Source organism: Octopus bimaculoides, chromosome 4 (assembly GCF_001194135.2).
Source record: "Octopus bimaculoides isolate UCB-OBI-ISO-001 chromosome 4, ASM119413v2, whole genome shotgun sequence".
NCBI lineage: Eukaryota > Metazoa > Mollusca > Cephalopoda > Octopoda > Octopodidae > Octopus > Octopus bimaculoides.
In genome coordinates this window covers 147655268-147671950 of record NC_068984.1, presented here as the reverse complement: position 1 = coordinate 147671950, position 16683 = coordinate 147655268, and the positions used below count along the sequence as shown (strand labels likewise).

The following is a 16683-nucleotide window of genomic DNA, read 5'->3' as shown; positions in this document are numbered from 1 at the left end:
GGACTGGCTTGTGCGGGTGGCACATAAAAGACACCATTTCGAGCGTGGCCGTTTTCGTGCGGGTGACACGTAAAAGCACCCACTACACTCTCTGAGTGGTTGGCGTTAGGAAGGGCATCCAGCTGTAGAAACTCTGCCAAATCAGACTGGAGCCTGGTGTTGCCATCCGGTTTCACCAGTCCTCAGTCAAATCGTCCAACCCATGCTAGCATGGAAAGCGGACGTTAAACGATGATGATGATGATGATGACATCTGTGAACAGCTAATCATTTGTGTCCATTGGTTATCAATATGATTTTAAAATCGCTCAAAGCTGTGACAATACCATCTACTCTTTACAAAAATCAAACTCATCACATATAAACCACACAAATTGCTTTGCTGTATTTAACATTATTCAGGAACCTATGAAGAAAGAAATAAAAGCAAGCCTTAACCATCAAATGGTACCTCCACAAATTCCTCTGCGAAATACTGGATTCTTCAATCCCTCTTGGCCTTTGAGGTTTAAATATCTGTGGGCGAGAGCTTTCAGAGGAGAGTCAGTCAGTTCCTACAGAAGTACTGGTATTATCTCTAAGTTTAAACTGCATCATTCTGAATAGGTTACACATTATAATTTGAAGTTCCTCATCACCAGCCTGAAAAACGAAATCATGGTGCAATTTGCTAGGGATGTGTTGCAATACTGAGAATTTTGTGACTCAAAAGTTTCTCCGGTTGGTATGGAGGCCAGAATAGGGTAGAAGTAGAGGGCAACTGAATCTGTTGTGATGGCTAAGGTGCAGAGTACTGGTGGTGGGTGTAATATCTCATGGAAGGGTTGCAGTAGAACACATCAGTATGACTGGGAGCCAAGAAAAGATGAATCATTGATCTCGAAATGTCAACTGAGGAGGATCAAGTCAGCAAGATTGTTGGAATACAACAGGAGGGAGCCTAGTTAAATCAGCATAAACAGTCTAAATACAAAGACTCGTTGACTTAGCTTTCGAAAGTGGAGCCTCCATTGAATTAAATTCTTGACTCAGTTAGTCTCTGACTTGCTACTATAGTCATCCAGCTTCTGCTGGGCAAAGGTGGGCATTAGTTGTGCCTTGTTTCTGTGGACAGAGACTCCTGAGCACAGCTCAATGGTTGTCCAAAAACCCTCAGTAAGGCTTTTTAATGCGTTGAAGGTTATAGTAGACGTCATCTGCACAAATACCGCAATCTCAACCAAGACGACCATCACTATTGTCAAGGCATCCTTGTGAAGCTGACATCAGCTAGTAGGTCCACCTCCTCTGGTTATAATTCTGATCTTGGAAGAATCCAAATAGGTGGTTCCAGTTTCATTAGAACTCTCCATTGCCTGGAAGGATTGTACAGAGAAGGCCAACAAGAGAGCAAAAATATACTGAAGTGGTGGAATTATATTGAAATAATGGAAAGATGCTGAGGGTTCACAAACGAGTGACTCTACAGAGCAATAAACACTGAAAATGCAATAAACACTCGCTCAGGTGGAACAGGGTTATTCCCCTTACATCAGTTCTAGCTGTGGTGTTATTAAAGGAGTTGGGGCAAGCCTTTACATATTATTATTATTATTATTATTATTATTATTATTATTATTATTATTATTATTATTATTATTATTATTAACTGGGCCTGAAGGAAGGGATAGTGTATGGCATTTAATAGAGGTTTATTTATTGATGTTGTGCAAATTCATGCCATTGGCCATAGTCAGTTATTTCTCTTAGTTTATGTTTGTTGTTTACACTTATATTATGTACACACATACATGCACCATGCACATAAATTAAACATTTTATTTAATCTTTATTCACAGCTGAAACAAAGGCAAAATGCAACCATTTACCTGACATGTGGAAAAACCCATGTTATAATTTCGTAACGGAATATGATGAGGAAACTAGTACATTGAATGCCAAAGGTAACATATTAGCAAGTAAGTAACACTTCTATAATCTTCCATCTTCCTCACACACACACACACGCATGCATCAAATGTTGCTTGAGATCAATCTACTGTCCATGCAATTACCCCTGCTCCGTATCTAAGTAGTAAAACTGCCCAGGTGTTGATAGTTTCAATCTTATTCCTTCCGTTTAATTTTGACTTAAAGACCAGTCTCAGTCTGTGCAAGTACTCCACTTAAAATTTTTGTTATTTCTTTCTCCATCAATTTATCCATTTCCAAAATCCCCAAGTACTTATAGCCAGTCTCTTCTATCTCCATTTATTTCTCTGTAGAATCTCTTCTGATCTACTCTGAATGACCTATTCTGGTGGTAACCCTTCATTCTTTGGTCGTATCCTACCATCTTTGCTTTCTTTGCAATGAGGCACTGTTTCAGTTCATCCATTACCACTTTCTTTCAATATTATACTTCCTTTTCAGCGCCCTGTATTTTTGTTCGCTTTTAAGCTCCCCTTTTTCTTTTCGGTCTAACACAGAGATTTCCTTTGAGAGCATATCTAACCCTGCCTGGTTTCTTCTTTTCCACTATGGATCTTTTCTTTTGTCACTCTCATTATATTTCTTTTTCTTGACATCAACATCCACATTTTCTGCTACAACAATACTTGCTGCCTTGATCAAATTATTTGTTTCTCTGATGTTGTTTGTTCTGATGTATTTCAGAATTTCATTGACATTTTTCGTTTCCTGGTTCAGTTTCCATCGACCAACCTTTTTAAGGTTGCAAATAATGTCGCTGTCATTCTCCTGTAGTCTTGTCTTTATTCTGTCGTAGATTGCCTTTTGTTCATCTGTTGTTGTTGTTGTTATTATTATTATTATTTTGCTTCTTCTCATTCTTCTACCCCTCCTTCCTCCATAATGTTAAGTAAATGACAGACAGAAGAGTTAGGAAGAAATAATCCCATTTAAGATAATTTTAAATCAAAAAGAAGGAAAGAAAAAATGTCCTCCATTATACCACAATTTATTTAAAAAATAAAATATTTACTGAAGAAATAAATAAGAATCATTGGCATTAAAACCTTTTATGATTGCTTTCTAAATATAGCTAACAATGTCTCAATTCGCAATAGAAGATCAATGAAATGGTGTGGCATAATCCTTCACTGTGTGCAGAGCAGCTGCCAAAGTTTGTATACATTACCCAAACACTGAAGAATGAGAAGAGTGGTTAAACCAGTTTGAGAATTGCATCAAATCAAATATTGTCAAGAATTGAAAAAAAAGGGAGTAAGATGGAAAAGAATCTTTAGAAATATAAAAAAAAGAAAAAGAAAATGAAGGAAACAATAAAGAAAGAAAGAATATCTTGGTTGCTTAACCCTGGGGTCAACTCTAATTGAGCCCTAATGTTATCAAATGCATTAGACATGTGACCATCTCTGTCTTTCTAAGGATATATAGGATTATAGTATTCTAATCTGTTCTTATGACAATCTGACTGAATCATTACTGTCAGACAAAATGCATTTTTTCTGACTTTACATTCTGAGTTCAAATGTTGCCAAGATCAACTTTGCCTTTCCATTCTTTTAAGGTTAATAAAATAAATACTAATCAAGCACTGGGGGGGGGGGGATGTCAATGTAAGTGTCTTACTCATTCTCTCAAAATTGCTGGTTTTGTGCCAAAATTCAATCCCTTTATCATTGATTAAAGGCAGCAAGCTGGTAGAATGGTCAGCACACCAGAGAAAACTCTTGGCAGCATTTCTTCCAGTTTTACATTCTAAATTCAAATTCTGCTAAGATTAATTTATTTCTTCATCCTTTCATGGTTAGTACCAGTGGCAATCAACTGGTCCTATTCCCCCAATATTTCAGGCTTTGTGCCTAAGGGAGAAAGAGTTGTAGTTATTATCATTGTTATTTACTTTTAGTTTAGCATGTTTGTTGCATCACCTGCCGAGACACACCCAGCAAGCAAAGGTTAAGAGATGCTGAACTATAGCTGAAAGCTTGGGGAGGAAAAGTGGTAAAGGCAGTAGAGAAATAGCTTCATATAATACAACACAAATCTTTAAATTGATAAGGTTTTTCTAAGGATATCAGCAGTACTTGTTAGCACAATTTTTTAGATTTCTTTGAGACATGGTTCTCCTGGGATCTTATCTAGATCTTTCTGACATTCCTTTTTTTAATCATACCTAGGGCACCCACAATAACAGGAACAGTTCCCGCTTTAAGATGCCACATCTTTTGTATTTCAATTTCCAGGTCCTTATAGTTATTAAGTTTGTCAAATTCTTTTACAGGTATATTTTTATCAGTGGAAACACTTACATCCATTAGTCTACAAGTATTTTCTTTCGTGTCTTTAATAGTTATGTCTGGTATTATTATTATTATTATTATTATTAATTTTATTCTTAATATTTAAGACGTCGCACAGTATCCAATTGTGATGTTGATTGAAGATATCGTGTCTGCCAAGGGTTTGTACTGTTTGTCAAGTCCCACCAAGGACCTCAGATTGACAATACTTTACGCAATATGCGTGCAGTTCCAAGTAATGCTGGTTTTTGCAATACATCTAGATTGTAGGGTATTTCTAAAGTTTCCAGATGTTTCTTTGGCTTGGGTGGTATTGAACCCTATTCTCTGATGACAACAAGGACAACCTTTATGTTTACCACGTCTTGGCAATCTCAATTCTCAAGTCTCCATACTTATCAACTTTTTCCTTTTCTTTCATGATATATTGATCTCCTGGCACTGCCACATCGATTATTAGGCACTCTTGTTTGTCCCTCCTAAAGGTTACTAAATCTGGCCTTCGGTGCTCTAATACCTTGTCTGTCTGGAAGTCAAAGTCCTAGACGTATTATTATTATCATCATCATCATCATCATCATCATCATGGTGAGGTGGCAGAATCATTAGCACGCTGGGTGAAATGCTTAACTGTATTTTGCCTGCCACTACGTCCTGAGTTCAAATTCTGCCAAGGTCAACATTGCCTTTCATCCTTTCGGGGTTGATAAAATAAGTACCAGTTATGCATTGGGGTCAATGTAATTGACTTAATCCCCTCCCTCAAGCTGCCTTTGTGGAAAAATTTGGAAGTTATTATTATTATTATTATTATTAAAGTTCATTGGAGCTTTGGACAAAATGTTTTGTATTATTTATTCTAACTCTTTATGTTCCGAGTTTGAATCCTGCTGAAGTGAACTTTGTCTTTCATTCTTCTGGCGTCAATAAAGTAAAGTACCAACCAGTGAAGTACTGGGGTTGATGTTATTGATTTGCCTCCTCCCTCAAAATTGCTGGGTTTATGCCAAAATTAGAAAGAATTATCTAATCTGTCCTTCCCTATTTAAGATGGCTGGATGTATTTTGAGGGAGATGTTGCTGCTATTTCTGATTGGTCAGATGACTATGTAAGGGGCTCAGAGGCTTTAGTTGATGTTGTTTAATTCCAAATCATTCCCAGCTGAGTGGGACCTATGATCCAAGGGATTCTGGCCATGACCACCCTGTCATTTTCCTTTGCATAGAAAACTTGGCTATATTATCTAACATGTTTTTTTTCTTAAACAGTAGAATGTAAGTTAAGGGAATTTGGTTGTTATTTGTAGGAGATAGAGCAACTGCACACAGCAGTGGTTCCCCAATTTTTCATTACTAAGGATTCCTTTCATCTAAATTAATTTTTCTCATGGAACCCACAGCTTTTAAAAGATCCTTCTACTCAACACATTTTTGGATCCCTTTCTTTGCAAACCTCTGGTACATTCCTTGTGGACCCACAGTGCTTTCATTGCACTTCTTCCTTTGTAGACCACACTGTCTTCATCACAAACCCCCAAATTATTTGTCGACCCCAGCACTTTCTTCACAAACCCTCAAATGCTGAATTCATAACCTCCAGTATTTTCTTCACTAATTTCCAATGCTTTCTTTGTAGACCCTAATACTTTCCTCATAAATCCCTAATGCTTTCTTTGCATCCCCCAGTACATTCTTTGTGAACCCCTAATGCTTTCATGACAGAGTCCCAAGTACTTTCTTTTTGCAATCCCTGTACTTTCTTTGTAGATCCTCAGTGCTGTCTCTATGAAACACAGTACTTTCCTCACAAATTCCTAATGCTTTCTCTTTGGATCCTCATTACTTTTTTTTTGTAAACCCCCTGTATTTGGCATGTGGGCTCACAGGCGTCTGTGGACCCCTAAGTTTGCATCTGATGATTTTGAGGTTCCATGGTTCTCCTCATAGATGTGAATGTGAAACAAGGATGACATGAAACTTCTATGAGGACCTCATTATTTTTTATAAGCAACCTTGTTTCTGTCTTCCTTGAACTGGGTGTGAGGGTTGTGTATGAGTTGGGGTGGAGTAGGGAAGAGCTGTGTAAATTAAACAATGAGAAAAAGGGGTCAGTGGGTGTTAGGGGCTGGGTGACAACAACATTTGTACATTACTAAATAAAGAGCAGTCATTGTACAAACACATACAGAAAGATAAATTTACACAATGCTTTTACGCACACACACACACACACACACACACACACACACACACACACACACACATGTACCTGTACATATAATCTGTGTACATATATATGTATATGTATATATATACATATACATTCAATATACACAGCCACGTGCATGCACATACATACAAATATACACACCCATACACACAGACATCTATATGTGTACTCAGTTAATTTGCTTGTTTAGCTTTCTCTTATGAGATATAATTCTTGGGCTTAATTGGCCATTTGCATCATTTTCACTTAATTGCTTATTTTAATTGCCCACAGACGAGTGAGTTATGTATTATATTGACTAGAGGAGGTTTGAAAAGAAACTGAGAGTAATACTACTACTACTACCATTGCTACTATTACTGCTTTAACTACTACGACTATGACTACCATCATCACCACTGCTATTGCTGAGGGTGATAATGATGATGATGATCTCTTTATTTGCCACAGGGACAGAGTGTCAAATAAGGGGACAACACAAAGGTTAAGTAAATTGTGGTGAGGGTGTGGTCCATAAAATCAGATGACGAGGTAAATAAATGAATGACAAAGAAAGAAAGATATGCAAACTATTGATGATGTAGTCCTCCTCCTGATATAAGAAGACATTCAATAGGGGCCAGTCCAAGAATTCTCACAAATCCAACCAACTCTGGCCACCAAAGCCAGTGGTTTTCTTAACCGGTTGTTCTTTGATCTATAGGTGCATGCAGGAAGAAAGAACCAAAAGATAATAATCCCTTTCTTTGCTCTAGGCACAAGGCTTGGAATTTGAGGGATTCGGCTTTTTGATTATGTTGATTCCAATGCTCAACTGGTAACTTATTTTATTGACCCCAAAAGGATGGAAGGTAAAGTTGATCTCAGTGGAATTTGACCCCAAAATATAAAGACAGATGAAATGCTGCTAAGCACTTTGTCTGGTTGGCTAATGATTCTACCAATTCATCACTTGTATCTATAGCAACAACTAACAACATACAAGCTACCTTAGTTGCTGTCCAATTAGAGAAGAGAACAACAGACCAGACAGTGGTGGGGCAATATGAAACCAGTATAGTCTAATGGTTAACATACCAGTGTGGTGGTACATATACTAGATCAACAAAATGAGGAACACATAAGAATAATAGTGTACCACCACGAAATGACCCATCAAGTGAAGTGTTTTGAACAAATATTATCATTGTATCATAGTAAATGTATATACACTGTCAATAGACTAGTTACTGCAGTATTTATTCTGGCTGCAGTAACTGGCCGATTGACAATGTGTATACTTTAAGTGTGATACATAGTTGACTATCTTAGTTTAATTGTATACTAGATTATTACATACTGTTGTAGTAATACCAGTGTTCTTGTCTTGGTTGTTATGGTTACAATATTTTTGTCATTGTACCCTCTGGTCTTTTTCAGATGCTTGTTTTATTTATTTTTTTCACGCACATTGTACTCTAGACTACATTATCCAGTGTATACTTCTATTAAAAACAACACCTGTGATTTGAGGAAGAATTAATTACTATTTCTATCTAGTCAGACAACCATGTAGAGGTTCCCTTGGTGGCTCATAGTTTTGTTATCAGGTGTTTTGACTTCAAGGCTCTCACCTGTAGTGAGTGCTTTCACCTGTTCACTTTTTATGTTACACAGGTGTATTTTTTCCCCTGGCTCTCTTATCCTCTCTCTTTTCCTTCTGTCTTTCTCCTCTTCTGTACCCTTTTCTTTGTAAACCCAATGACAGGCTACATCCAAAAGATCATACTTTGACCCTTAACTTTTTCCTTTCAGCATAAAAACTAATAATATTCAATGTGGATGTCTCTTGGGCTTTTGGTGATTTTTGCATTCGTGTTTTGTTATTCATATGCCCCCGTGTGTTGTGTGTTGTGTGTGTGTGTGTGTGTGTGTGTGTGTGTGTGTGGTCATCATCATTTAACGTCTGTTGTCCATGCTGGCATGGGTTGAACAATTTGACTAGAACTGGCAAGCTGTATCAGGCTCCAGTCTGATTTGGCGTGGTTTCTATAGTTGGATGCCCTTCCTATATATATATATATATATATATAATATAAATAATATGTATATGTACACACACACACACACACACACACACACATATATATATATATATATATATATATATATATATATATATATATATATATATATATATATATATATATATTCATATATAGGTACAAGATGTCACAAACCATAAACAAGATGAAATACGAAAACAAAAGAGCTGAATACATAAACAACAAAAGAAACAAATGGAAACATTACTATAATTTGAACAAGAATGAATTTAACAGAGGAAAAGAACAAGCCTACCGTTGAAAGTTTAAAAGTCTGTGAGTGAGTTGCCATGACTGACTAAAGAATGTTTTCTATGATGGCGGTGGTGGTGGTTCACTGCTACCATCATCATCATCATCATCATCATCATAGAAGACATTCTTCAGCCAGCTGTGGTCACTCACTCACAGACTTTTAAACTTTGAACAGTAAGCTTGTTTTTTTCCTTCATCAGATTCATTCTGTTTATAATATAACAATGTATTTGTATACATATATATATATATCTAAAGCTGGTTCTAGCTAGCTCATCGTGATCTTCTTTGAAAAGAACCATGCTGGGTTTTAATTCGTTGCCTATATCCCTCTATGTCCCACCTTGCTCCTGTTCTTCCTATAACCCCTCTTACCTACTCCTTAAACAGACCACCTAAACAACTTGTGTGACTGGCTGTTTGGTGTAAGGGTTTCCCATTTGGCAACAGCTCAAAAATAAAAATATAACAAGAGCACCCAGAGAGCACAAACCTCCGCTAAAGCAACACCAACGTCCTCTCATTGGTCAGCTGGCGATGAGTTTTGAAATAAGAATATCTGAAATAAACTTGACTGCTCTCACAAATGAGAATACTAAAAATGAACCTGACTGCTCTCACAAATTAAGTAAAAAAATAGGAAAAATAATCCAGAATCCTCGTCCAGTACCAGATCGATTCCAAAATCTAATCAATTCAGGCCAATCACGAGTCCAGATGTCCCTTAAAGTTTCATCCAAATCCATCCAGTGGTTCTTGAGACCTTTTGTCATGGACTAACAAACAAACAAACAAGACTGGAAACAATACCTCTACCTTCGCTAAAGCGGAGATTATAACAACACTAGTAATAAGCAACAGCAACTCCCACACTTACAGCTGTTTCTGCTATTATAAGATGCAGTGGACTCTTAGTTCATCTGCATCTTATAGTAGAAATGTCTGTAAGGTAATGAAGTTCATAACCCAACCATTGTTTTTCTTGTTTCATCTCTTTTTATTATTACTGCTCTAGACTCATCAAACATTTTGTTCAGAAGCATTGTATATTGAGTTCTACACCAGGATATTCTTTTGAAGTGGTGTACAGATTTTATAGATTAAGAAAAAGGAGGTAATTAGGACTTTGGATAATCATTTATTTAGTGTCTTCATCTCTTTTTTAAGAAGTTCATCATGAGAGATTTATTTGTGAAAATTCATGCGTTTTATTTATATATATGTGTGTGTGTGTGTTTGATTTTTTTTTATCTGTCGGACCAAGCTTCCAAAAATTCACCACATAGTTACACACACATACATTCACACACACCTATGCACACACATGTATACACACACACCTATGCACACACATGTATACACACACACATAGACTCCAAATAACAAAGAACATCCACTTCCCAATTCAACTCTAGATTTTTTTTCAATTAACTCACATATTTATGAAAGACATGAATTTTCTGGAAATGAATCACTCCTGATGAACCCTTTGAAAGAAATGAAAGCACTAAATAAATAATTATCCCAAATCCTGACTACTTCGTTTTTCTTTATATATATATATTATTATTATTATTATTATTATTATTATTATTATTATTATTATTATTATTATTATTATTGTAAACATAAGTGATAGATTTTGTTTCTCTTTTCCAGAAATGCAGACATCTGCAGCATCGTGTTTGATTGTTAGCACGATAGATTTAATGACAGCTTCAGCTCTTGGAATTATTGCTGTTTTCAAGAAGCAAGTTGCATTAGTAATGGTAACTGGAACTCTATATATGATGGCTGGTAAGAACAAATACTTGTGTCTTTATTTATTTTTCTTTGTAAATTAGAAAGAAAAGGTAATGGAAGAGAAAGGATGGGGGTCTTTGACTGTGACAGACTGCCCTTCCAGTCGAGGTGAGAATGCTAAAATTAATCATTTCCTAGTCTGTTGTGGAAAGAAAAAATTGTGGAGAGAGCTGAAAGACTGGTTTGAATGGTTGCTATAGAATGAATTCTAGTGAAAGCACCTAGAGACCAGGTTTGTGGTCTGCTGTTGTGGCTCCTGGCTTAGAAGATATCAAACTAAGAAATTGAACAGATCAGAATTTGAATGGCAACGTTGTAATCTAGGAAGTTTATGCCTTTTATCATGAATCTTTTGCTTTGCTTCAAGACACACACGTAAGCACATATCCATGAACATATGAATATATATATATACACAATGTGCAAGATACATCTCCTGGATGAGTTGAGATGCATTCTTAGACTAGGAAGATAAAGTATTTTGGGATAATTTAACATTAGAGACCCTTTTCTAAGAGACTTAGCCAAGGTTTATCAGGCTCCAGCTTTCATCCCTGCAACCCCTGTCAACTTATCAGCCCTTTTAATTCTGTTTCACATGGTAGCTATCTCTTAGTTTTTGCTTACAGATTGAATGGCCACCTTTGTTTTTTTTTTTTTTTTTTTTTTTTTTTTTTTTTTTTTTTTTTAAGTCATTCTAAAATGCCTTGAATGCTCAAATGGTTGATGTTTTTGCAAAGTGAATTCCCAGCAAAGAATTTCTCACTCACTTCTGTTAGGTTAAGATGCATTTTTCAGTCTCTGTTCTGGCATTTCTATCCTAGTCTGTACATTTCTTACTCATTAATTTCTTCAAAATGCTTTTTTTCCAGACTTCTGTAAATTCCAGCACAACCAGTTGTTTTAGTATCCCAGAACTAATGATCATGTCTGTTTGGACTGATCTTGGTGCAGTGTGCTGTGCAAATATCAGCTGCTTGCCTAAATCAACATGTAGTTGCCTGTTAAAAGGCTCTGCAGAAGGATTCTCTCTTCATTTTTGCTTCATCACCTGTGCTACTACCAATTACCTCCCTCATCCATGCTTCCTCCAGCTTTTATTCACAATTAATTACACCTCCATCCATATTCGTCACTCACTGCATTCACTTCTAACCTCACCTGCCTCTCTCCTTCCACACTCCTCTTGTGAATATGCTCACCTCCCATTCACCCCTATCCAATCTTCTGAACCATTTCTCTAATATTCACCTTCCTGTAACTTGAGGATTTGCCCTGACATATCTTCACCACCATCTTCTCCCTTTTCAAACTGGGATAACCATGTACCTCCCCTGCATACTTTCACCTCTCATTACCTAGCATAAAGCCACCTCCCTCAGTTGAGAGGTCTTGTCTTGTGAGTTACTTGGGACTGGACTCAGTTCACTCTGTAAGGTGGTTGGCATTTGGAAGGGCATCCAGTCATAGAAACCATGTCAAAGCAGACATTAGGGCTTGGTGCAGTCCTTTGGCTGGCTTGCTAGCTTCTGTTCAACCATCAAGCCCATGCCACCAGCACAGAAAACACATTAAATGATGGTGGTGGTGGTGATGATGAGGATCACTTACACACACATTCACTCACACACACAATCACTCACGCACACACACACACACACACACACACACACACACACTCACTTGCACGCACGCACACACACACACACACACACACACACACACACTCAAACAATAACAATGTTGCTTCAGCCCCAGGTAGGCTTTGATTGAGTAGATATCAAATATATTCAAGCAGTTGCAATCCTGACTTTGTTTGAGGCTTGCTGTATCAGCTGCTACACTATCCAAAGTCTCCATCTCGTTTTTACGAGGGAAATGTGTAATAGAAGACGGATATGGTTACTTTATCTAATCAGTTGAGTAACTCTGTATAAGTTCCCTGTTTGAAGAAAGTAGTTGGAGTCTAAGGTTCCTTCATTGTTTTTGTCATTGAGCTGACCTATAATGGAAGGAATTTCACCCCTAACCTTCTTGTCTTTTTGCAAGATGAAGGAAACCTTGGAGTATATCACTAATCTATAGAATAGACTTGTGCATAGTTTCCATCTGCCAAATAGACAAGGCATTTGCCCAAGGACTGAACCTTAAACTATGAGGCTGCAATGTAAATTCCTACGTTTGATATTCCACCATGATAAGTATGACATTTACGATTTCTAACTTCCACTTGTGCCATTTTTTTTTATAAGTGTGGGATATGAATTAGTCCATTAAATAATTACCCATTTATTACTAGTGCTTGATCAATTGATTGTAGAAGCATAAAGAACAAAATTGGTCACCTCTTGAAATGTAAAAGCAAAAACAAAACCAACTAATGCAAAACATTTTAGTGCAGTGTTCTCATATTTCTGCCAATCAACACAACACCCTCCTACGTAGTATTACTGGATGACTGATGATCAACAGCTGAAATTATATACTGACCAACTGACCAAAATTACTTCATCATCCATCATTTATCAGAATTGGCAAGAAGAGGACATTTTTGAAACTCAAATTGATACAATGTAATCATGAAACCCAATTGAGTGAGACAAGGAGAAAGGAAAGAAACAGGAAACGGGATAATTATTTCTCAGCAATCAATTATAGACACATCAAAGTAGAATTGTGTCACAGGGACTGAGATATAAATCTTATTAAGTGTTATAGATGTGTAGGCATTGGAAATGTGGATAAATGTTATTGAGCAAATAAATCTTTAAAATCTGACATTTGTAAACATGAAACACTGCACAATTTATTTGCTAGTAATTGTAATTATCTTCTAAGGTGGCAAACTGTCAGAGTTAAATGTTTAGTGACATTCTTCCTGAGCTCAAATGCCACTGGGGGTCACTTTGCCCTTCATCCTTTTGGGGTCTGTAAAATAAGTATCAGTCAAGCACTAGGGTCAATATAATTGACTTGACCTCCTCCCAATATTATAATTACCTTCTGCTGCATTACACTTTGGTCATATTGTATCATTTTTTGATATTCTGTTGTGCCATTGTCTTAGTGTTTTGATGTTAAAGATGTTGTTGTTGTTGGTGTTGGTGGTGGTGGTGATGGTGGTGCTTGTGATATTACTGGTAGCAGATGCAGTGAACATGATAGACAAAGAGACTTGTGTATATAGACTATTATATATTTTCTTTTTGTTTTTTTAAATTTTTGTTACAGAAGTGGCTTTAGAAGATCATCAGCGGCAGCATCAACAACACCGTCCACCACTGCTGCTGCCGCCTCCACCACTAACATCACCACCATTTTTGTGCCTGCTTTCCCAAGCTGGTATGAGAAACCTCATCCATAGTCAAAATTAAGGACAGGTTTCCAAAAGGCTCATTGATTGGCATAAGTGAAGCAACTGGAATTGTTCTATAGCCAGGTGCCCTTCCTTCAGCCAAACCTTCAGTACATTTCTTATGATGTGTAGTGATTCTCAACTTACACTGCCATGGTCAATGCGACAATCACACGCTACACACCTTCCTTCCAAGCACTGCTGTAAACAGCAGAAGCGAGCTGGAACATTAAAACTTAGTATGTATGCACAGCAATGGATTTATACAGTTTCCAGCTACTGAATTACATTCACAAGGCACTTTGCCTATGGTGTCACATAGCAAGGTTTGAACCCACAACCAGATGATTTCTAAGCAGATTCCTTAACCACACAGTGTAATAATGAAACCACTTCTTTCTATTCTTATTTACAAACCTTGTTGTAGGAACTTCATCTATAGAGTCCCTAAAAGTCATCCCCAGTTCAGCAGTGATCAAGGAGAGCTACGTAGCTCTTCTTGATTTTATTCATTTTATTAGAGGACATTCATTTTACTAGCAGACACACCACCTTTCAGGTAGTTTTGTCTGTCCTGTTTGCTTGTACAAAATTGCTGATAACTGCCAATATTTATAGAACTTGAAATGAAAAATTTCTGAGTAATTTTGATATGATAAATGGATAAATAGATATAGTGTAAAGATTTTCACAAATATTCTTAAAGTATCTCAAAACAAAAAGGCTTTGTTGATCACTTATTTTTTTTTAAATGAAAACAATTGAAAGAGAGAGAGAGAGAGAGAGAGAGAGAGAGAGAGAGAGAGAGAGAGAAAGAGAAAGAGTTGCAAGGAGAGAAAGTGAAAGAGTTTGCAGAGGAAATTATTCAAAGAAATAACAGGGGAAAGGGATATAAACTAAGTTTTTGAATGAGAAGACACAAAGACTGAAGGGAGAAAGACATGGAAAAAAAAAGTATGAGGATAAGAGTAAGAGAGAGATAGAAAGATGACTAGAAATACAGGTGATAGATTAAGAAGAGATGGAGAAATACAGGTGATAAATTAAGAAGAGATTAAGAAGAGAGACAAACTAAGAGAGAGCATTGCAAGGAAACAGCAGAAGGAAAAGAACTGTGAGATATTAAAAATGCTATGTCAGAGCAAATAAAAACTTTCTGATTGAATCATGTTGTCGAAATCTTCAATAATGCAAAGGAATTTTTTAAAAAACCCACATTTTTATTAAAAAAAAATATATCAAAATTGGTGTAGACTGTAATAATTGTGTTCTTTTAGTAAAACGTCACATACTCATAATTAATTCACAAGCTGCTTTCTTTATTATAGTAGAGACTGACCTCACCAAATCCAGAGGCCATGGGCAGAGGCAGTTTCTCTTGACCATTGAAAAAGAAAAGATCATTTATTAGGTTATGGTGACACTTTAAAGCAGTGGTTCACAGCCTTCCTACCATGACAAACCCATTTTATTGAAATGGAATCATCCAATTGATATCAGGCTTTAACAAGTTTTCAACTTAGTTCATGGAACCTCAGCGACCACAAACTGAAAACTGCTGTAGTTGTAGATCAAGTCTTACTTTCCAAACCGGGACAAATTTAGTGAATTATTTAAATCCATTTATCAGTTAATGAGCCAATTATTTTATGATTTCATTTCTTATTTTATACTTTTTTGTTTAATTCTTTATAATCTTTTACATTTCTCTTTTTCTCTTTTATTTCACCCCCCCCGTCTCCCTTATTCACCTCTGCCTCTTCCCTATTACTTTTCCTCCTCCTCCTCTTTCCCTCCATCCACTTTCCTCCTTACTCCTCTCAATACACCTCTTTCTACTCCTCACACTGCTTCCTCCTTCCTACTCTTTCTCCTACAAACTCTCCCCTTTCTATACTTTGCTTCTGTTTACCTTATTAATCTCTCCATTTCTCTCTCTCTCTCTCCTCGTCACCATCCTAACTTTACCCTCTACACTCTCTCTCTCTCACACACACAAATACTCATTACACCTTGTCTTTCATCCCCCACCTCTCTTTCCTACCTCCAATCCACCTCAACCCACCTGTATCCAAATACCTTCGCCCTCTTCTTACAGGTATCTTCGGAGTGTTCACGTTAGTAATCACCTATACAAAGCGGACCTACGAAATTGAGGACTGCTTCTACTTTGTGACACTTCCACCCCAATTGTGCCATACTCGACAGATCACTTATGGATATCCAATAACTCTCATGTGGATCGGTGTGTTTTTCTGCGTCGCTACATGTGCCATTTGGATATTTCTTGCTCGAGCTTTAACAGTCATCAAGTCTAAAGTGATGATGTGAGTATAGTACACACACACACACACGCAAACAACAGGCCAACCAACCAACCAACCAACCAACCAACCAACCAACCAGCTATGTGCCCAGCCAGCCAAACAACCATTTAGAAAAACCTACCAACCAACAAACCAAGGAACAAACCAACAACTAATTGACAGAAGACAACCATCACATTGACATACCTGTCAATAATTAACTAATTGCTAATTCAGTTAACAGTTGCTAACTTATAATTTACTATTAGTTGCTAACTAATAATTATAACAAAGCATTTTCTGTTTATTTTTAATTCAAAAATTTTATTTTATTCATTATTACATATATATATATATATATATATATATATATATATATATA

The 16683-nt window shown here is 36.7% G+C and overlaps 1 protein-coding gene across 2 annotated transcripts in view; it reads left to right on the top strand.

Annotated features, from left to right (window-relative positions):
- LOC106884260 (uncharacterized) overlaps window positions 1-16683 on the top strand; it is an 86197-nt gene that overhangs the window by 57789 nt on the left and 11725 nt on the right. Inside the window, exons 2-4 of one of the 2 annotated variants that reach the window (XM_014935542.2) lie at window positions 1839-1958; window positions 10497-10634; window positions 16094-16659. In XM_014935542.2, coding sequence (XP_014791028.1) covers window positions 1839-1958; window positions 10497-10634; window positions 16094-16326 — 491 coding nt within the window. In that variant the 3' untranslated portion in view covers window positions 16327-16659. Of the gene's footprint in view, window positions 1-1838; window positions 1959-10496; window positions 10635-16093; window positions 16660-16683 lie in introns of those variants that run through there. The other variant, XM_014935543.2, reaches the window with a different exon arrangement.